The sequence below is a fragment of the Triplophysa rosa genome, linkage group LG2, assembly GCF_024868665.1.
Source record: "Triplophysa rosa linkage group LG2, Trosa_1v2, whole genome shotgun sequence".
NCBI classification, from domain to species: domain Eukaryota; kingdom Metazoa; phylum Chordata; class Actinopteri; order Cypriniformes; family Nemacheilidae; genus Triplophysa; species Triplophysa rosa.
In genome coordinates this window covers 18,814,971-18,837,316 of record NC_079891.1, presented here as the reverse complement: position 1 = coordinate 18,837,316, position 22,346 = coordinate 18,814,971, and the positions used below count along the sequence as shown (strand labels likewise).

General features: G+C 37.5%; 2 protein-coding genes across 8 annotated transcripts; one reads left to right on the top strand and one right to left on the bottom strand.

Annotated features, from left to right (window-relative positions):
* Positions 1-1,225: 1,225 nt before the first annotated feature.
* On the top strand, positions 1,226-6,291 carry tmprss4b (transmembrane serine protease 4b). The gene is made up of 12 exons (XM_057320333.1): positions 1,226-1,333; positions 1,415-1,572; positions 1,668-1,820; positions 1,942-2,068; positions 2,226-2,345; positions 2,435-2,478; positions 3,404-3,566; positions 3,713-3,879; positions 4,475-4,564; positions 4,702-4,844; positions 4,954-5,103; positions 5,176-6,291. Exons 2-12 carry the CDS (start codon positions 1,434-1,436, stop codon positions 5,185-5,187), a joined length of 1,308 nt encoding a protein of 435 aa, XP_057176316.1. The 5' UTR covers positions 1,226-1,333; positions 1,415-1,433; the 3' UTR covers positions 5,188-6,291.
* Positions 6,292-10,777: 4,486 nt separating this feature from the next.
* Positions 10,778-22,262, bottom strand: scn4bb (sodium channel, voltage-gated, type IV, beta b). 7 transcript variants are annotated; one of them, XM_057328588.1, is made up of 7 exons: positions 19,459-22,262; positions 19,172-19,274; positions 18,614-19,052; positions 15,878-16,041; positions 13,148-13,370; positions 12,917-13,046; positions 10,778-12,832 (listed from the first exon to the last, which is right to left on the bottom strand). In XM_057328588.1, the coding sequence occupies exons 3-7, from the start codon at positions 18,699-18,701 to the stop codon at positions 12,748-12,750; spliced, it is 690 nt and encodes a 229-aa protein (XP_057184571.1). In that variant the 5' UTR covers positions 18,702-19,052; positions 19,172-19,274; positions 19,459-22,262; the 3' UTR covers positions 10,778-12,747. The 7 variants fall into 7 exon arrangements, with proteins under 7 accessions (XP_057184571.1, XP_057184578.1, XP_057184586.1 ...); XM_057328595.1 differs by having other exon boundaries at positions 18,614-19,003; XM_057328603.1 differs by having other exon boundaries at positions 18,614-19,274; positions 19,459-19,525; positions 19,625-22,262.
* Between the last annotated feature and the right edge of the window lie 84 nt (positions 22,263-22,346).

The following is a 22,346-nucleotide window of genomic DNA, read 5'->3' as shown; positions in this document are numbered from 1 at the left end:
CAAAAACGAACACGCAGAAGCAATACAAAACAGAAAAGACACAGGAAGCATGCTAAATTTACTTGTCATTAGAATATATTTATCTCTAACAAAAGCATACGTATATCCAATATTACAAACAAACATTTATACATGACGATCCGATTTCACGGAGTGGTATACCTTAAAAGGATGATACGTAATGTACGAGACGCATATATGTGCATACATTTTAAATGTTTATAAAAGATATCATATCCTTGTGAAATAAAGAAAAAACTTCCTATCTTTCGGTATAGAGAGGCATTTTGTCAAACTGTCTCAAGTTCAACCCACTATGAAACTATGATGGGCTTTTCACAAAGTAAAGCAAAAAATGTACCTGTATCATAGCCTATAAATGACTTCTTTAAACATCATAAATGTACAATACAACATACAACATATATTGTGGCAACTTAAAAAAGCTGTACAAATGTTTATGAACATGTATGAAGTAAGAATACATCTTATTTAGACTCAAATAGTTATGAAGTAAAGGAACTTCCATGTATAAAAAATTGCCCCATTCTCCCCTATTCATGATCTTACAGCTGAGCTGAACTTGGAACGAGTGAATAACAGACACACCTGCATATTCGCACACACAAAGACCCAAACAATTGTCCTTATCTATAAATAGTGTCTTCATTACAAATACAGACCTAGCAATTGCAGGTGTGTGCTAATATAAATAAATATTTTGGCATCTTGGACGTCAGGCATAAGGCGTGTCTTCCAGATCAGCACAAAGTAACACCTGTCACCTGAGAATAATGCAGTTGTGTGATATGTAAAATCGCACTGTTGTATGTAGTCATGAGGAGGGCTGAGCTTTAAACTAAAAGATCTATCTGGTTTTAAAGTCTTTATTTAGACAGGCACATCTATGCTTTATTTTCAGATCTATTGTTTTTTATTTCTATATCTGACTCAAATTTGGGCTTTTTCAAAAGCAAATAAAAAACACCAATGTTGTGAAACCTGATCAAATTTTTTTGTCATTTAGGATGTCCTACATATTTTACATAGTGTTCATGACTAATATGTGACCGAATGCACTCATGTTTCATTCACTCTCTCCTCATATCTTAAACTAGTCTAACCAAACTTGTCTGATAATTAGTTTCTAGCTAATTAGTAAATGCAGGTCACCTGAGTGAAGGTGATAACCACGCAGTGCCTAATTTCTGCTGGTCACTGGTGAGCGCTTCACAGTCACATTAGGATACCAATATCGGTCTAAACACACATAGGAGCACATTCTTAATATGCTTTATCATTGAAAGTATTGTAGTCTGATAGCCAGAGAAAGGTGAAACCACACAAATGCTTGATAAACATTTAAAGAGTCCTTAAACTTCACTGGGTTGGTAAAATGTATTTTTATCTACAGTGTCTCTTCCTGGTTTCTCATGGCCCTGAAGCTGAGACGAAGGCGGGAGCTGAGCACACTGCAGACGGAGGAGAGCAGAGCTCGCTGCAGACTCACTGTTATCACTGTGTGCTGTGTAACAGTCATTCTGACAACCTTGATAGTGGGCTTGTACTTTAGTAAGAATCTTGCTGTAGCTTTCTCATTTCGCCACTAAAATCTTCCCTCATTCTCAACCAAACAATCTCTGTTTGTCTCTGGTTTCTGTGCGCAGCGGTTAAGATTGTGAATGCCAAGTTTTTCTACTGCTCTGGATCTTTGAGGTTTATTTCAATAGAGAAGGCATGTGATGGAAAAGCTGACTGTGCTGGTGGTGAGGACGAGCTCAACTGTGTATCCAAACTGCGAACAAATGGCACGTTTCCAGGTAAATGTGCTCAAGAGCTATGAGAAACTGTGATTTTTCTCAATGTGTTACTTTGCTTTATGGTATGTATTTGTGGGTGCCTGTGTGCAACATTTATCTCCATCTCTTTCTCTGACTGTAGTGAAGTTGGTAGGGGACAGGTTGGTCCTGCAGGTGTTCATTAATGAGGGAGGATGGAGAACAGTGTGTGCTGACAATTGGAGGACAAAGCATACGCGGTTAACCTGTCAACAACTGGGCTTTACTCTGTAAGCAGTGAACGCACATGAATGATATCCAATGAAAGCTGTTAAAGCTAACAAAATACATCATAATTGAAATCTGATCAATTTTAATTTGAGCGTTATATAAAGCAGTGTTTTTTTTGTAAGACAATTGTGTTTGCTGTATTTTATTGCATTACAGGAGTCCACGAAGTGCTCGGGTCCCGGTGAAGGCTTTATCAATTCCAAGCCTTCTGAACGCATATGCTACAGTTGGCACGGATTCAATAAACACTGACATCCAGAGTTTTCTTACTGCTAGGTGAAATGCTCAAGTCCTCAAAGTGAAATTCTCAAAGTATAGTCCCCAGTGTGGTTTGCATATAGAAATAATAACGCTCTCTTTCACAGTGATAAATGTGTCTCTGGGTCAGTGGTGTCTTTGTCGTGTTCAGGTGAGCTATTGATCTCTGACCATATAAGAGATGATTTGTAAATATTTTTAACATACATTAAAGCTGTTGCAGCAACAAAACATCTGAGGACTACATGATTGATTCTGATGCATGACATAAATGATCTCTTGGCCTTATAATACACTCTCTGAAAATACATAAATTGATTGCACTTAGCAGTACATGCAGAAAAAGATGTACAAAAGCTGTCACTGCCACAGCAAAATCGCCAGTGTTAAAAAAGGTCAAATTAACTCTCACAGTGTTTATATAATCCACACTTTGAGAGTGTGGATTATATATACACTGTGAGTGTTAATTTGACCCTTTTTAACACTGGCGATTTTGCTGTGTATCCTTTAAAAAGTTCCTTATATGTACAATTTAGGTACAAATATGTATACATTTGATCCCAATATGTACCCTTGAGGTACTAATATGCACTCTTTAGGTGCAAAAGTATACGTTTTGAAAAGGGTACTGCCCCAGTGTGACGGCTCTTGTACTATATTTCCGAGAGTGCATGTGCAGTATGCAAATTCCATAGGCTATATGTTACTTCTGCATATTTCATTGTTCATTTATTGATGCCTATACACCGCTGATAAGCCATTCTACGCAGTTTTCTAGTTAAACTGATTAAAGATGTACCTACAGTGATGCTGGTAAAAAAAGAATTGGTTTGTGAAGAAAGCCTTTTGCCCGTCTAACAATGTTGAATTTAGTGACTTCTGTGGACAGCATTGCTTTCAGGGCAACTGTACAAAATCACAAAACTTGTAGGTGGGTAAGGAAAAAATACTTTTACATCTAGCCTGTTTTATTAAGGATCAATTTGCCCAGCATATCTTCAAATTAAATCAATGTTTCTATAAAACGTGTGTGTGTGTGTGTGTGTGTGTGTGTGTGTGCTATTCTTGTATAGACTGTGGGGAGGTAGTGGCAGAGGACCGCATTGTTGGTGGGGTGGACACAGAAATAGACCAATGGCCGTGGCAGGTCAGTCTTCAGTGGAACCATAAGCATATGTGTGGAGGAGCGTTGCTGTCCACAATCTGGATTGTATCAGCAGCTCATTGTTTCACAGGGTGAGTCACACAAACACGGGAACAGATGTTCGGTAAAATGCATTCAAGCTTTTATTTGTGTAAGGTGGTAGTCTTTAATGTTTTTCTGATGTACAGTACTGTAGATGACAAAACATAGTTTGCTATCTTTGCTCACAAACCCTCAGGCGGACAAGAGAGTTGAGTCGATGGACGGTGGTAATGGGTCAGACCGAATTGGAGAATGCCAAGGGCGTCACTGTAGAACACATTGTTGTCCACAAGGACTATAGCCGCCTAACCAATGACTTTGACATCGCCATGCTAAAACTCACCTGGGCTGTCACGCTCAAGGGTACTTCAACCACCCATTCTGCTTAGCTATTGTTTTTATGTTAGCATATTGCTTTTTTCAAAAACAGACATTTTACACTTGCTTAGGCTCCATCAGCATTAATAGTAGTTTTCACAATAAAACTTGGATTTGTATTAAGTAATGATGTTGAAAAGGAAACTCACTGTAACCAACTTCCTTAGGAAAACACTTGTCATTTTAACATTCATTTGTTTAAATGTAGTATTCTAGTGACAGTATTGTCTAGTTTATCCAGACATGAAAATTGTAATTTATTCATCCTCATATGGTTCAAAACCTGTATATCACTCTTTCTTCTAGAAGATATTTTGAGATGTCTCAATGTTTTCATGTCCATACAATGGAAGTCAACAAGGTCAATGTTGTTTGGTTGCCAACATTCTTCAAAATATCTTGTTTTCTACAGAAATTTGTCATACAGGTTTTGAATGACATCATGGTGAGTAAATGACAGAACTTTTATTTCTGCATTGGTGAACCATCCCTTTAATAGTCTGTGGTTTGGTTGTATATCATAGATCAAGCAGGCCCAAATAAATTTCATTTGCTAGATCTAAAGTTTTCTGTCCTTCAGAATCAATTTGGCCAGTTTGTTTACCTCCACACCAGCTGTCTGTGAAGGATATGCTTGTGGTGACTGGGTGGGGCTTGCTAAAGGAGAAGGGTAAGAGGATGTTTAATAAGATACTAATGCGTACATCATAGCATGACCTACCTCAAATGAGCAATCCACCTTTTGTTCTGGTTTTCCCTCATTTTGTTCTCGTTCCTATTTGCTCTTGTATTTCCTCACAAATGCAGGTCAGGTGCCCTCAGTACTACAGAAAGCTTCAGTGCCACTGATTGACAAATCAGAATGTTCCCAGCCCTCGGTTTATGATTCTGCCATTACTCCCAGAATGCTTTGTGCTGGATTTCTCGAAGGGACTATAGATTCATGTCAGGTAAATGAAAATCAAACTGTCTATTATTGACTGCCGGTTTGTTGTCTACAAATAAGGAAATGTAAATTTTCAGGATAAAAATCATGTCTTTAAACTTCGTTCTTTTTAGGGAGATAGTGGGGGTCCACTTGTGTACCTTTCATCCCGTTGGCAATTATTGGGCATAGTGAGTTGGGGAGTGGGTTGTGCGCGTGAGGGAAAACCTGGAGTTTACACTGATGTTAGTCAACTTTTGGACTGGATCTACACTGTAATGGAGGTATGTGCTAATGATTGTGCACAAATACATATAAAAATGCTAATAAAAAAATAATCATTTATCACATTTTAGAGACATCTGTGAAAATCCACACCCTGGTCACATCACTGTGGTTTTGAGACATGAAGGATAAAGTCCCTGAATCCTCAGCGGTCTTGAATTAGGAACAGTAAACCTCTATCAATTTTTAAAATCGATGTTGCTGTTCTATATTTGACATTCATCAAAATGTTTTGCTTTTAATCATGTTTGTTTCATGTTATACTATCACAGTTTCCCTGTATGTTCTATGTCAGTCTTTCGAAGCCATGAAATGTTTTAATTGCTATTTTTTCAAAACATAAATGTAAATAAAAATAAGAGACATTTATTTGATTCATGTACCAGTTCAGCAAACATTGTTTTATTTCAAAAAATGTTTTATTAGCTGCTTGTTATAAAGAATTATAATACACATGAATGTGCAAACCCATGGGGAATAACCGGCCTGCACACTAAGGAAATACTGGAAACAAGGATTCAGGATTACGGGCTGAGTGGATCATCTATGCTACAGCTTGTTTTACATTCAGTTTGGTTGGGGACTGATGTCAAACAATGTCTACTGTCTGTGGTTAACTGACACTGTCTACACCGGATGCGAGCAGCGTGACACGACAATAAACCTTAAGACATGTCGCATTCCATGTGGACTGCATCACTGATTATAATGGGTTCTATTGTCTTTTGCGTTGCGCCACTCACGTAAATGCATTGCAAGACTATTGGTGCAAAGTAGTTATTTTTCAGATATAGCCCAGGGTGAATTTAAAGGCCTTTATTCCCCTTGGTCTTAAAGTACATTATTTACAAGACTGAACAAGTATTCATAAAGCATATAAATGCACATGTCCTGATCTATCAGTGCCACTCTACTTAAACATTTTATAGCTTGCAAGTAACACATTACATGAACAACTAACAAGTTGAATGTTTTATCACAGTTTGTGCAGACACTCAATTAATTCCGGATTAATCTCCGGAAAGTAGTTTTTTTTTTCAATAATAAAATGGATATATGGAATCTTGATTCAAGTTTCTGTCCAGGCTGCAAAATTAACAAAAGATGGCTAAACAAAAGTAAAACTTAAAGTGATACTTCACCCAAAAATGAACATTCTGTCATTTACTCACCTTCGAGTTGTTCCAAATCGGTATAAATTTCCTGTTGTTCTGATGAACCAAGAGAAAGATATTTGGAAGAATGCTTATAACCAGACAGATATTTGTCTCCGTTTAACTGCCATGGTAGGAAAAATTACTAATGTCGTCAAAAGTGGCAAGGAACTGTTTGCTGTCCTACATCAAAATGTCGTCTTTTGTGTTTATGAAGTAATTTTCCTACTATGGGAATCAATGGGGGGCAAGATCTGTCTGGTTATAAGCATTCTTCCAAATATCTTTCTCTTGGTTCATCAGAACAACAGGAAATGTATACAGATTTGGAACAACTGGAAGGTGAGTAAATGACAGAATTTTCATTTTTGGGTGAAGTATCACTTTAAGATTGCATAATTCATAAAGTATCGATGATGATGATGCTGTGTTTTTGCAATTGCTATTTACATGATCACACAATTTTGCAGGAGAAATATTGATAGATTTGCATTCTAACTAGGCCCTTTTTCTGTTTTGTTGTTGCTGCTGTCCATATTGCTCAAGATGGGAATGTTCATTCTGGCAAAAAAAATGCAGACAATCTGCATAGTTCCATGTAGCGTAGAACATTCTGTTGTCTAAAGTGCAATAACATTCACAATTGTACCATGCATGATCATGGACAAGTCTGACAAATAATTGCAAATCCAACTAAAATTGAAATGATGTTGATAAAAAGTGCATTACCACAAGGAAGATGAGAACAGTACAAGAGATTGCATTAATTAAAAAGCCCTAAGACCCAATATTCAGCTAGAACTTTCAACCCTTTTACTGCACAACCTGAGAAAACCTCTGTTTTTCCAAAATATTATTATTATTAAATCCAAATATACAGTATATAAAGGTTTAACATGATTATTTCTGAAAAATAAGAGGTAGGACTACAAGTGCTTTGGAACTTATGAATGTACTGTACGTTTGTGATATTTTTAATAATGAATGGAGTTAGAGTCCCCTGAATATGTATTGCTTTACTGACGTCACATCCTGTGTACCTTTACAATATATTATAGCTGTGTCTCTTTTTTTAAGGCTGCGTCTTTGTGTCCTCCAGAGGTATCATCCTCTAAACCAGTGGTCACCAATCCTGCTCCTGGAGATCGACTGTCCTGAAGATTTCAGCTCCAACCCCAATCAAACACACCTGAACTATCTAATCAAGGTGTTCAGGTTTGCTGGATAATGACAGGTGTGCTGAAGTGGGGTTGGAGCTGCTGTCTGCAGGACGGTCGATCTCCAGGAGCAGGATTGGTGACCACTGCTCTAAACTAAAGGATGCGGTATATGGAGGATTCTCAACTTGGAATTAAACGAGACGTCCTTAGTAGGACATACTGGCAGAAAAGGAAACAGGAAGTACCACTTTGCTATGACAACACGTTGCACTCTCACACCTGTCAAATTAATTAAAATGATTTCTACATGATTTAAAAGGTAAAAAGTAGGTTACTTTCTACCCTAAACAATGCCAAAAGAGTTAAACAAATACACAATTTTTGCCTTACTGTTTCAAAACGTTTAAAAATCACTAAACACTTGTAAACCTATTTACTGCCTCCTAAAATTAAAAAAACGTGACACAAAATGTAAACTGTTAACATTTAAACGCTACATATTTGATTGAATGTGCAGCTGTTGCCGTTTATTCAAATAACAGACGTTGGTCGACGCAAAGAATTGTGGGTTATCTCTAGCAACGAAGGATACAGCTCATGTATACTCCGAATTCCTGTCAAAGAAGGTCGCATTTGAAGGGTGCCTCCGAAGAGTCCTACTTGATTTTATGAAACGAGACAGCCTCGATGACGTAGCAGCCTCCGAATGAGACCTCTGGAGGACGCAGCCTTACGAAATGAGACACAGCCTATAAGTGTTTTCCGGACACTCAACTGAATCAAATGCAGCCAGTGCAACGCAGTGTTAATTTCGTTGACGAAAACTACGACGAAAAGTATTCGTTAACGACATGTTTTCACTGACGAAAACGAGATGATAACTAAATAAAAATGAATGCATGATAACGAAAACTGTAATAAAAATATACTGACATTTGACATTAATGAAAATATTGTTGTCCCACCTGGCGGACATCAGTTTGCGCGCATGTGCTTATCTCATATAAACGGTAGAGAGAAGTCTCTGGGAGAAGGGGAAGCATAGACATATATTCTGTGTCTGCACGCGGTTTACAAAGCGTCTTATTTTCCTTCACGATCGCCGGTTAAACGCCGCAAACTTGAAGCGCGACTGCAGGCGAGTCACCCCGAAACACGAAGGCAAGCGCAAACGTTTTTATATGCCTATGTTAATTTAACACGAGCTGGTGCATGACGTGAAATGCAACATAAAGTCAGCCAAAAGAAACCAGCGCTGTCCTCTACTGGTGATGAAGTGAGTCAAACTGTACATTCGAACCAATTATGTAACATGTTTGCATGACTAAAGAAATGTAATACAATTTATATGAAAGCTATTTCTCATTCATTGCCGTCTCAAGCAAAGACAGTGCAGCGTTCTTCAAAGAGACATGCCATGAGCCAATAGCCTTTGAGTGTGAGCCCTGTCAGAGCGTTTCATTGGTTGAATGAACATGCCCTACTTAACGAGTCAATTGAGTTAAATGGGATTGAATGAACTGGAACATGTCGTTCAAGGTCTAATATTCTGTGTTCCAACAATGCAAATCTAGTTACTGAACTTTTCTGAAAAATAAAGGTAATGACCTGGTTTAATTTCATTCTAAGGTGAAGTAAATTATGTCGAAACAGTTGAATCTTTGTATGGAACATTTAATTACACCAAGTAAATGATTTAAACCTTAGATTTTAGTAGACTAAATACAATGTATATTTATTCGACTAAAATGTTTTTCATATTTCGTCGACTAAAACTAGACTAAAACTACAATGATAGGGATGACCAAAATGTGACTAAAACTAAATTGCATTTTCGTCAAAAGACTATGACTAAAACTAAATCAAAATTTGCTGTCAAAATTAACACTGGTGCAACGTCACGCACACTTTCTGAAGTTTTTCACTATCAAAGTTTCCCAGTCAGTCCATTTATGGTTTACATCCTGCTGACCCTTGTACAAAAACAGTTCACCTCAGTGACCTTAAAGGGGAATTTCACCCAAAAATCAACTTTGTGATTTTTTTACTCGCCCACATGACGTTAAACATGTTTAGAGAACTTCCGGCGTCTTCGGAGCACAAATAGAGACATTTAGAGGCCGTTTACACGAGACCGTTTTCAACTGAAAACGCAAAAAAATATGCGTTTTGGCTGTTCGTTTACACGGAAATGGCGTTTTAGGGGACTGAAAACGCAAACCTTTGAAAACGGATCTCAAAGTGCAACGTAAACTGCAAGACGGAACTTTCCGATGACGTCACGCGCATGCGTAATACGCGCGAGTATAGCCAAAACAATATGGCGGCTTCACGTACTGTGAGCTCTCGCTTCTAGACTATGTATTAACGTTTCCCCAGCAAAATGTGGATTTGCTGCACCAATAAGACCAGCGGAGACACACTATTTACATTCGCCAGACTTTAAACACACATATACGTCGACCCACGGTATTAAAAAGCACGTTTGCCTTATAACTGTGCATGTCCCAAGGCACGTCCTGTTTGTTTACACAACGACATCGCCGCCCACTGGCCTGGCGTGCATACTACAGCGTTTTTATACGTTTTCCTGGATCCGTGCAAATGCAGACCGTTTTGATAACGCTGTCATGTGTCCAATTTTTCAACAGTTTAATTTTTTTGAAGCGACGAGAATGCTTTATGTGCGAAAAACAAACCAAAATACCGACTTTAATATATATACTCTCCTGTCTTATCAAGTGTATGGCGTGCGTTCACGAGAGCTCTTCTTCGTCTTCTGCATGTAAACACACGGCACTCACTTAATCCTTGGTGTTTCGAGTCAGATCCGTGGGCGTGGCTTGTTGGTTTTGACTAAATCTTTGGTGTTTCAAGTCTTACGAAACCTTTACCCTAACCCTAACCTTACTCTAACTATCTAAACTACCTATGATTGTTAAAATTGACGAAAAAACACGTTTGGGTGATCACGTCTGACTCGAAACACCAAGGATTTAGTGAGTGCCGTAAACACACAGAGTTGCTCTTCCGCGTTGTGAGTCAGAGCGCCAGCATCCAATAGGGGCAAGCCCCATGCGGCGTTCAGCGCACAACCCTGTCTACTTTTGAAGTGCTCTCGTCCAAGAAGAAGAATTCAACTGAGCCACTGTGCGCGGATGGACCAATTTAACGATGTCTTTGGTACTTTTCTGGACCTTGGCAAAAACTGACACCATGATGTCTATGAGGAGGCCTGGAAATCTCTCGGATGTCACCTAAATATCTCTATTTGCGCCTTGAAGACGCCGGAAGTTCTCTAAACATGTTTAAGGTCATGTGGGTGAGTAAAAAAATCACACAAAGTTGATTTTTGGGTGAACTTCCACTTTAAGTCACAAGTCACAAAATAAACAAATTAATAAATTTAAACCAAAAAAAAAACATAACTTTCAATGACAATGCTTGGTGGAAGGGAGGAAGAAGAGCTACTGGTTAAACATTTTTCAGGTCCAAATGCTGCACACATTTACCAGATTATACTTAAACAAATGTTTCTGCTCTATATTTATATTGAACAAATTTACAGTACAACCAGAAACGTGAAACGATTTGTTAAACTGTTTATCTGGAGTGAACTCCTTTTGGCACTGAAATCAAGCTACTTTAAGAGTTTGTGACATCAGCATTACTGGATTCAAAATTCACCAACAATAGCAAAAATGTGTAAAACCTTTTAGTCTGAGCCCATGTATTTAAGGAAGGATCCATTAAGCTGAATCAATAGATTTGTTGAAATATCCTTTAATTGTATATTTACTCCATAACTTTCTTGTATAATAGATTATTGGGATATTTTTATTTTATGGATCGCAATTCTGATAGAATGATCTTGCTTGACGTCAGTCCCTAAACCTACCTGCAAGTAAATCTTTTTGTTCTTGTATTTACAAGCATAATAAATCTCTATTTACATGAGAGACTGTTATATTTTCGTTATTGTTTTGCATGATTTTGATGATGAGTTTATTGCCTTTAAATATTGCATTGTCATGATGTCACAGGACAAATTTATAGTGTACATTTGCTATTTTTTTCCCTTTTTGGTATTCATGTTTTACTTAGCATTTTCAGTTTTTATAGCTGATGCTAATTAAATTGTAACAAATGTGTTTCAATATGTCAATAAAAAAGCATTATATATGTTTCTACAGGTATATCGAGTCACATAGCCCTAAAAATCTGGCCATTTTTTAGCACATGCTATAATGCACTGGAAATTATTTGAAGCAGCATTGTCAGTGTTTCATTCAGGGTTTTATCTAAGGGGACACTGATCTCTACAGATTGTCAAATATCATTCATTATAGATTTTATTTACTAACTGGTTGGTGGCTTTTGCAATTTTGCAGCGTTTTTACTATTTTTCTCTTTTTTCTTTGCATCATAATGTTTTGCATTTACTTTTTATCACCAATAGGTGGCGACAGAAGCGTTAACAGGCACCTGTGATTCAATTTCAAGCAAAATGGTAATACAGTTTATGTTGAACTGGACTGGTACGGTACATAAAGGCCTTATTCTTTCCATGCTAATAACAATCAGACTTCGCTATAGATTTTGGTATCCAGACCTACTGCATTATAACATGCAGTTACTATACCAACATTGAGAGTCTATCTCTGTCATTTAGGTAAAAACAACAACAGAAACCACAAATGCCCCTTTCACAAAATTTTCTAAACTTCAACGTTCGTTTGACAACATGACCTCACAATAACAACCATAGGCCTTTACTCTAAACTTATGCTAAACATAAGAATTATTTAAAGATATAAAACAATGATTCTACTAGCTCTAAACTAAATGTGTGTGTTGCTAAACACGTATTTCTCTGCTATTTTAGTCAGGCATCTAAACAAGGTACCAAGGGGCTCTCACAGTTTTACAGTCCAGTTTAAGGAGCCATGAATAGAACAGCTTACGTTTCAAGCATTGTTTGAAGAAAATGTATATTGGCTATATAAGAAATATAGTTCACAGGTTTGATATGGGCCAGTAAAATAAAGTGCATGTGTGTGGTGCATATTTAAATGCATATATCAATATAATATATGCAGAAATACATAATGCCCCCTCTTCATATCTCAAAATGTTGAAAATGACCATTGTGAACTGAAAACTTCTATAGAAATGTAATAAATAGAATGCTATTATTACTCTTTTCGCAAAAAAAGATGTTATAGCACTTGTGGACACAGATATGAATAAACAGAGGGCACAGCATGATGGCTGATCTATTTTATAGCCATTTTCATGTGCATGTGTGACTGTGTCTGTGTGCACTCTTTCATGCTTTCTTTGGTGTGGTTTTGGAGCCAGACAGGCCGTTCTCTGTGTTATCGATCCCTGAGGAGGTGACAAGGCACTCCTTACTGAAAAAAGCATACGTACTCTTAGACTTTTAGGGTGAGTACTTCAACGCACGTACTGTAAATTGTCATTTCTCTCATACTCACTTTTTTTCCTCAATCTTTGCAAGTACGAACAGAGTCAAGTTCTTTATCAGCATGAAGGCCATTAACGCAGCGATGAATCCGCCAACACAGGAAGCAATGATTTTGGTAAGTGTGTTATCAACCTCTTTTACTGAGAAATAAAAACAGAAATTGAGTTAATAAATTAAGGACCTTGAACATCACTTGGTCTTAGTATTCTTGTTTATTCTTTTCTGTCCCTGCAATACTTACATTCCTCTACCACGTATAGAGTGAATATGGCACTGTGATTCTTGTTCTTCTCTTTTGGGTTTTTGCCAAAGCAGGTGTAGACACCTGCATCCTCGAATGTTACATTCCACAGCAGGATGGAGATGTTATTTTCTTTACTGGAGCCAACATAATTCACCCTCTCGTGGTAAACAGTCAGTTTAGATGGATCGACGTGATCCATTGGAATAACAGCATCAGCCAACTGATTGGACAATAGAGCTTCATTTATAAATCATATCTCTTTGTGTTATATAAAGTACTAAAGTCAAGCTGTATGTTACATTTGTTAATATTTGACTTTTAATTACCGCAGCGCATTCTAGATTTATAGCATGTCCTTAAAGGCATAAAAAACCAGCCCAGGCATTATATTCACTTTTCCATGTAATCAAATAAAAAAATCTAATATTAGCAACATTTAATACAACTGTAACTCCTTTTAAATTGATGTTTTAGATAGTGTTTGGATTAAAATGGGTCATATGGCGCGAATACGTGTTTTTCTGTGTCTTTGGTGTGTTATAAGTTGCCCATTCATGTATTAGACACGTAAAATTGCAAAAATGTAAGTGTTAGAACAAAAGATGCATTCTATCTAAAGGCGAATGCTCACCTTTCACAGACCTGCCTGAAACGCCTCGTGTAACCACACCCCCACAAATCTACGTCAGTTCATGGTATGATTTGACTAAGACCGCCCAAATGTATACGCAAGTAAGGTGGGCGTACCTGTCAGTACAATTGCTTTGGAACCTGGTGTTCCAAATATGTTAAGAGGCGTTACATTTTCGTCACACGCTTCCAGTATTCGACCAATCACTACACACTGGTTAACTGGCCAATCATAGCAAACTTTGCTTTTCAGAGCCATGAGCTTTGTAAAAAATCCATGCGTTTCAGAGAGGCGGGGCAAAGAGGAGATACAAACATGCACGGTATGTGGAAAATACAGAGTTTTTGAACCTTAAAGCCACAATATGGAATAATTTTGTTATGAAATATCCAAAAATCACTTGCACAGTGTGACATATTTCATGCAGTTGTGTACTTACATTATCCCAAATGTTCCCAAGAATGTGCAAATCCAGAGAAATTCCTATTTAAAATAATGGCCTCTCCCTTGTATTTGTCGCATATCAGTGACTTAATATCCGCTGCTCCGCACTACCCTCAGTTTCCGGTTGTAGAAACTACGGTAACACGCAAATGCGGAAGTGGTTATACAGCATCTGTTGTTCTGTTATTATGGATCACGATTACTCTTTGGCAAGTAAAGGAAACCCAAAAAAATCGTAAACGTAGGCCAAATGAGCCAAGCAGGCTTATGGACAAACGAAGAAATAAAACAAGGATTAATATCGGCGTGGCGTTTTCTAAATGGAGAGAGCTTCGCGACCAACTTGGACTCGACAGAGACTCCGCTCTCGCATGTGTTTTAATAAACAGGTAAGCAATTTTTTATTGTACACAAAATACTCATGTACAGATTATTTGAATAGTTATGAAATACAGTATATGTCGCACAAAAATATGTAGCCAGTAACGTTACTTGTAAATACTGTGGGTTCGTTCAAATTTACTTTTTAAACGATGACTGTTTTAAACACGTAAAACTGTGTAGCATTACGCTACCAAATCAATTGACAAAGTCCAATATCAGTCGCGGGCTAACCTAGCATTACATTCAACGTTTCTTGCAAGCTAATTCATTACGATGACATAAAATAAAATTCATTCGTTACCTCGTCCGTGAACATGATGGGCGATCTCCAAACGCCTCTGGATGGTGAAAACGACATGTCCCATAATTCCACTCTCCTACATACCGTCATTTAGCTTTGCCTTTTGTTGTTGTATCGAAAGTGCGCCATCTAGCGGTCCAAATATTCCATATTGTGGCTTTAAATCGTGTATACACATTTCATTACATCTAAAACAAATGATAATATTCGTTTCAGCCGTGTCATATCACCCCTTTAAACAAAAGTCGACGGCACTGTGGAGACTACTACACTTAAATAAGCGTACATCAATTTTACAATATTATATCATTTAGAAGTACGTGTATGTCATTTAATAGGACATAACCATTTGAAGGGCAGTAATTTGTTTGATGAAATTAAGTATTATAGAGTCACACTATATGAAGAGTTAATGTTCAAAAACGATGAACATTTTCAAAGATCGTGTTTTGTATTGATATTTGTGTTTTATTGTGTAAACTTTTTTTTAGTTATTACTTAATCAAAACTATTTAAAAAAGATATCACTTGGAGGCACAATTGGATTAGTGGATTAACCGTTTGAATTTTTAACTGGGCTCCTTAAGTAGCACACTTAAATGTTTTGCATACAACAATAGAAATGACAATACTTTATCTTAAATCAATATTTTGTGCATTAATTTGCTTATGTGGCAAGTAGCCGCAGTGGGGTCCTGTCTGTGTCAGTGTGTTTGTTTTGCGATAACCAGCTGACTGTGCATGATCCCTTTCAAGAGAAACTGGTGCTATCTTAAGTGGTTTCGATTGTTTTTCAGCAGATGTCTGCCAGCTAGACCCACAACCAATAAAATGTCAATACATTGGTAACTAATATGAACTATTTTCAGTTCACTGTTTTAGCAGCTGTGTGGTATTATATATTCTATTCCATTCTTAAAGCAAAGTATTCTGGGATATAAGATGAACATTAAAAATAAGGTATTACCATCTCCATAGTGCCATTGTCATTGAACTCCCATTTGAAGTACAGATCCTTAATCCCAATACAGCTGGCATAGGTGCAGGGCAGGAGAACTGTACTGCCATTCACAGCTTCCAAAAAGGGAATCTTACCAGTAGACATCTCCAGAGCACGAACACAACACACACCTATGAAACACAGAGAGTGAGAGCGATAAAAACAAGACAGACATTTTTCACATCATGCTAGTCTATTATTAAAGAAATATTTCAAGCACAACAAATAATTTCCTCATTTATAGTCACAGTGCTACTACAGTATGTCCTAACCAGAAGGGAGATCATGTGTGAAAGAGCTAAAGAGAAAGCCAAGGTCATGGGAAGGGTATTATAATGATAAACAGACATGCAAACTTGCAGTGATGCACACACTCGCCAGTCGCCAAGGGTGAACTTAATTGCGCACATAACGCCCTTTCTATACATGATCAGTGTTTGGTTTAGCAAGGTTCCTATAACAACTTTGACATTTCAGAGGTAACATCACACTGATAATGTTTCATGTAGCATACATTGCAGTTTTCAGTCATCTAAAAGTTTTCCTATGGTGTTAAATAGCACATGAGCGTTTTTATTTAACGTGTGAATTAATGATAAGGACCCTTCCTTGTTTGTGTTTGAGTTTAATTAATTTTTTTATGTTGTAATAAATTCACAAGCAACTGGCCAAATTCACCAGATGAAATGAAGTCAACATTTTTTCTTTCAAATATACTGTACATTCGGTCCAAAATTTCAACAAACCCACTGAATTTTATTATTATATTTATCCTAATAAGAAATTTCATTTAATGTGGCATTCAGCATTCATTTGAATTTGAAAGTAATTGAAAAATAATGAAACAAATTACATAAGAAAATAATACAAAATAGAAGCATTTCACCAGTGACTTTTTGACCCAATTGCTTGTGTGAACTTTCTACTATTTGTGTTACTTATGTAAGCCTAATTTTTACTACAAATTTAAAAATATTTGATGAATAAAATTTAATGTTGAATTTGTTCTATATAAAACTACATATCGTTGCTGTTTTTTAGAAAATGGAACAAAATCACTGTAGCCTACTTTTTAAATGATTACATACTGTGTTCTCAATGTGGACAAACATAAAGGATCACAAATAATAATGATTTATTATCGCTAATTTCACGACCTGAAAGTTATCTATTGAGCATGAGCGGCATTTTGTCCATGGTGGCGAGTGTGGCCACAATATAGCTCCGCATCTGAGCTCTGGCCTCCCATCGCTGTGTCAAGGGTTGCCAGATTTGCGCAACAAAAACGAAGCCGGAACACTGCAGCACTGCAGACATGGCAACACTGCTTATGTCTGACTAGCGACTGTTTATTCATGTCTACACTACTTTAATTCAGAATTTCACTTCTGCAGTTTAAAAAATGTTCATATAAATCAATGATTAGACTGAAAAGTAACTCGAGTTACTTGAAAAACAAAGTAACTCGAGTATTGATATGTAAATTTATAAAGTAACTGTGTTACATTACTGGTTACTTTAAAAGTAATTTGATTACGTAACACGCGTTACCCCCAACACTGCCAGGCACTGATCAGGGAATCGGCCATTTAAAGGCTGTCTCATTCACAAAATCTGTCCAGTGCACTTAAACCTCTCAATAAACAACAATGCAACAGAACTTTCTAAAGTCAATTTAAATGTACAATTTGCTTAAATTGTTGTACAGATGTACTGATTCACAACCTAGGGAGCTGATTGAGACACATATGTCATTTCACCCTTAGCTTTCCCTTCATTAAACAACAAAATGTCCTTTCCTTTAGTCAGTGGTGAATGTAGGCAAGTGTGCACACATCTCTTTGACACACACTTCACTTCTTTGTCGCTTTTTTACATCTTATACATTTTTATATGAACTTACACAGTTCACAAAACCCAGTTTCTGAAACAAAAACATCTCAGAAATATGAGACAAAACTTAATTCTGACTGTAAACATCCTAGACCTAATCCTACGTATAGCTTCACTGCAATGCAACATTTAAGTTGGAACAGCGTGTGTGTGTCTCTCTGTGTTTGCGTGTGTCTCCATCAGAGATCTGCATAGGGTTTGATATCTGACTGTTTATAAATTTTAATTCCTCTTGTCAGTGAATGTGTATTAACTCTAGATCACACTTACATATACATACAAACTTCTGTTCAACATGCACATATACACAGGTTGGGTCTAGGGGAGCTAGATGACAATTAAAATAATAATAATTATTATCTATTAAACAATGATATGTCAATTTAATCACAGAAAAATGTAAAAATAATGCATTCCATGAATTGTGATTATATGCCCAACCAGATTATACGACTGCCCTCTCAGTCGAGCAAGTCTAAGTACCGGGCCTGCTACATACTTACCAATATACTATAATAAATACATCTGTTTCCTCCATTTACTGGAAATTTTCCTAAATCCATCAACAAGTAAAAATAGTCTTTGCTGACACAAGTACGTTTTTAATAGGTAGTTCACAAATAAATGTGTCCTATGGTGTGACAGCAAACATTTAGAAAAAACTAACAACGTAGATAAATCTCTATGATATTTTATATTATAAATATAAACATTAGTAATATAAACAGTTTTCTAAATTTTTGCTATAGCGCACCATAGGACACATATACGGTATTTTGTCAACTACCATAAGAAGAGAGATGTTCTTACCAATGATAAGTGTGAGCAGAAGACAGCACACAGTTCTTTCTGAGGAATCTTCTCTTCCTCTTAGATGTCCTCTGCTCTTTGTATCCATGTTGCACTCCTCTGCTATTTTTCTCACGTTCACCAGCCTTCCTAGCAGCAGTTCACTTCCTGTTTTGTCAGTTTCCCAAAAGTATGTTCTCCTCAGTATGCTGGTTGGTCCTGCCTGCCCCTCCGCAATTGAACGCTAGATTCGTCTGTGTGTGCAATTACAAGGTTCCTCCTGTCAAAGGGTGGAAGAGGAGAGGCCTGCCCAGGTCTCAGACTTCTGGAAGCCCAAGGATCTGCCCAGATGGGAAAATGTTTTTATAACTCCATCTGTGTTTTGGTTGCTCGGTTGCTCTCCGTCATGCCCTGTAAAGGGAAGTTTTTGAACAGGAGGGCAGCAAGACCCCACGAATGCCTTGATCGGGAAATAATGATGTGATCATTTCTATTTTTAAATTTGAGTCCATAAACATGTTCTCCATTCAAATAATGAAAAATAATTCTAAACCAGGTACATTTATTTGAAATACATACTGCATAGATAAGATGGATCTTAAAATGCAAAATACTGATAAAGAAATGCCCTGTCATCAGATCTCTCACAGCAGACAGATCGGTGGAGAGGATTCAATTAAGTCTGAAAAAGTAAAGAAACATGATCTCACTGATCTTGCAGCTGATTTCAGTCACAGTTGATCAACTAACTTTTTTCATGGAAGTCCACAGCCAAACGCACATGTATATGTTACATGAACATTGTGTACAAAAGACTTGAATGTGTTTCTGTCAGCATGTGTGTGTCTGTGCGGCGTCTGCACTACCTTTGTTGCACAGGTAAATCTGTGTGTCCTGTTCTCTGAAGCAGAGGGCATCAGTCCACAGTATGAGCTGCACACAAATCCACACTGTTCTGGTCCTGGTACAGCTGAAAACGGGCACACGCACTCTCTATCTCACACACGCATACATACACTCTCACTGACGCACCTTTGTGAGGGGCGCCGAGAAAACAGATCAGTGGAGCATTGAATGGCTGGAGGTTTGAGGACAACTGCAGATAGTCTGTTGAACAGCAGCCCTCCTCTCTCTCTCTCTCTCTCTCTCTCTCTCTCGCTGAAAAATCTGCTAATATTTGGCTCTCACTCAACTTTTCTTCTCCTTGGCTAGCTGCCTGTCCCTCCCTCGCCTCCTCCCTCCCCTTCTATCCCTGCTCCTCTCTCTCTCTCTCTCTCTCTCTCTCTCTCTCTCTCTCTGAGCTGTAAATGTGGGTTCAGGTTGTTAGGCAGTGTTATTTGGGGTCCGGAGTCTCTTCTGCATTGCAGTTTTTCGAGAGGCTACAGGGAGGGCAGCTCTGAGAAGACACATAAGGGGGTTCTCCTGCACCATTGACTGCTGGGAAAAGCATGAAATAACACTGTGATGAGTGTTTGACCTCTGTCTAACGGAGTAGCATGTGCCATTAACCCACATATGTGTTCCAGATCACAGAAGATGTTCATGTTAATGAACACTTGGGAAGGAGGCATGAGAAGAGTATTTACCTGCAAAGTGATTGAATGACTTTGAATAATGTGTCCAAGTCTTTCTCCCCTCACATCCATGATAGACTGGCAGAGTTGGGTTTCCCATGACTCTGCATTTCTCAACCAACACCCCCCGGTATTGATAATAGGCTGCACCAGCAGTGTCAGGTTTTACTGGATCAGGACAATTGTCATCTGAAACCCAGAGACTTTCTATACTTGGCATGTGTATGTGGGTCTTTCTAGTAATGTACAGTATGTCACCTGTGTCCTTCATATGCATGCGTATATCCCAGAGTGATGGATGTGAAGCGAGAGATTTATATGCGTTGTTTGAAGCAATTTCCCTCTAAAATACTGTATAAAGCCATGATGAATATGATAATCATAATGATAGTGTTTTGGTTATTTTTATGGAATTTTGCAGTGTGATGATTTATCCATGCTGGTCATTTTTTTAATTCATGCATCCTCATAATCTTTCATTAAAAGCAGAAACTTGCTTCAACGTATGTCTTTGCCTGAGGATGGGATTATATTGACTGTCCAATGGACAGACATCCAATCCAATCAATTCGCTAAGAACAAAATCCAGTCTATATTTTTTCTCATTCCAGAAGCCGTTTCACTCGCGTCACAAAAAACACCATTGGAACTTCCAATTCATGCCGACTTCAACAACAGTAATTCCCCTTGAAAAAACTTTGGCACTGAAATAATGGCACATTTTTGCTAAATATTACATGAAACACGTTTAAATGTCAACACGGTGTCACATTTTTAAACATAACATTGTATTGTATCAGCATTATATTGAGCATTGGCCATCCTGTTCTGTAGACATCCACCTCTAAAAACACCAATATTTTTTTATTTAATATATTTTTTACATTATTATCATTTGCCATAGTGCCATTAACAAATTAAACCAAAAGCGACAGTGAACAGAGATATAACTATTGCTATGAGGAATCTGGGTCATTACAGAAAAGGTCATTGATGAATAATGGTAAGGAAGATTTTTGGGTTGACAAAAGGAATAATGCATGGTGCAATAGAAGCAATTTTGAGATTTTTGCACACACCCTTTTTCTTGAAACACCTGTTTTTCTCTTAGCCTAGCTGTAAAATAGGGTTTTGTTGATATTTAATAATAATTTGATAATAACTTAAATACGCTTAATTGTAATTTAGTAATTACATATATAGTTATTATTCAAGTCAAGTGTGTGCTTAATTTCACTTTCACATTGAAATAAAAGGGATTGTTACAAAATTTTTGAAGTGTCTCAATTCTGTGCTGGCACCAGAAACCGATACTGTAATAAAACCAACTTAAAAACTTTAGTTCAAAAGCAGCCCTAATTAAATAAAATTTGTTGTACTTGAGTACTTAAATTTAAATTATTATTATCAAGTTGAAATCAATTAAACTCTGTTTTTAAAGTCAGTTTAATATCATTTGAATGCAAGTGACTTGTAAAGCCAGTATGATTTAAGGCAGCTTTTGAACTAACGTTTTTAAGAAATAGGTGAAATTATTTAGTGTATTGCTCCAATTAAAAATGTTCACTGTGGAAGAATAATATTGCGACAATATGTTGTACTATATTGTAAGTTTCGTGAAGATGTATAAAAAGGAGTGTTCACTGCACCATGAACAATCAGTACAATGCTGTTTTAAAAGTTTTACATGAAGTACAGTATACTGTTAAGTAATACGTCACAACACAGGACATGTCAGTTACTCTCATACAGTATTACTATTCAGTGGTCAGAGTATCTCTTTCATTCAGTAGCCTCCCAGCGTGACATTGAAAACAGTCGTGTTGTATAATGATGATGGGGGTTGGTGGGAGTGAGATCAGAGCTGCAGTTTGGAGTTCTGGGCTCTGTTATAACACTGGACTGCAGCGTTGCGCTGCACTGAATGTGGGGAGACTTTTTTCTGCTTTTCTGGACCAGTTCCCACCGATGCTGCATTTCTTTCTCATCAGCCGCACACACACACAGAGGTGTCCTCTGCTGGTGCAGCAGAGTCTGGCAGGGGACGAGCCTTTTTCAGCACTCTCTGGTATACTGCAGTAAGCAAACACACACACACACACACACACACACACACACACACACACACACACACACACACACACACACACACACACACACACACACACACACACACACAC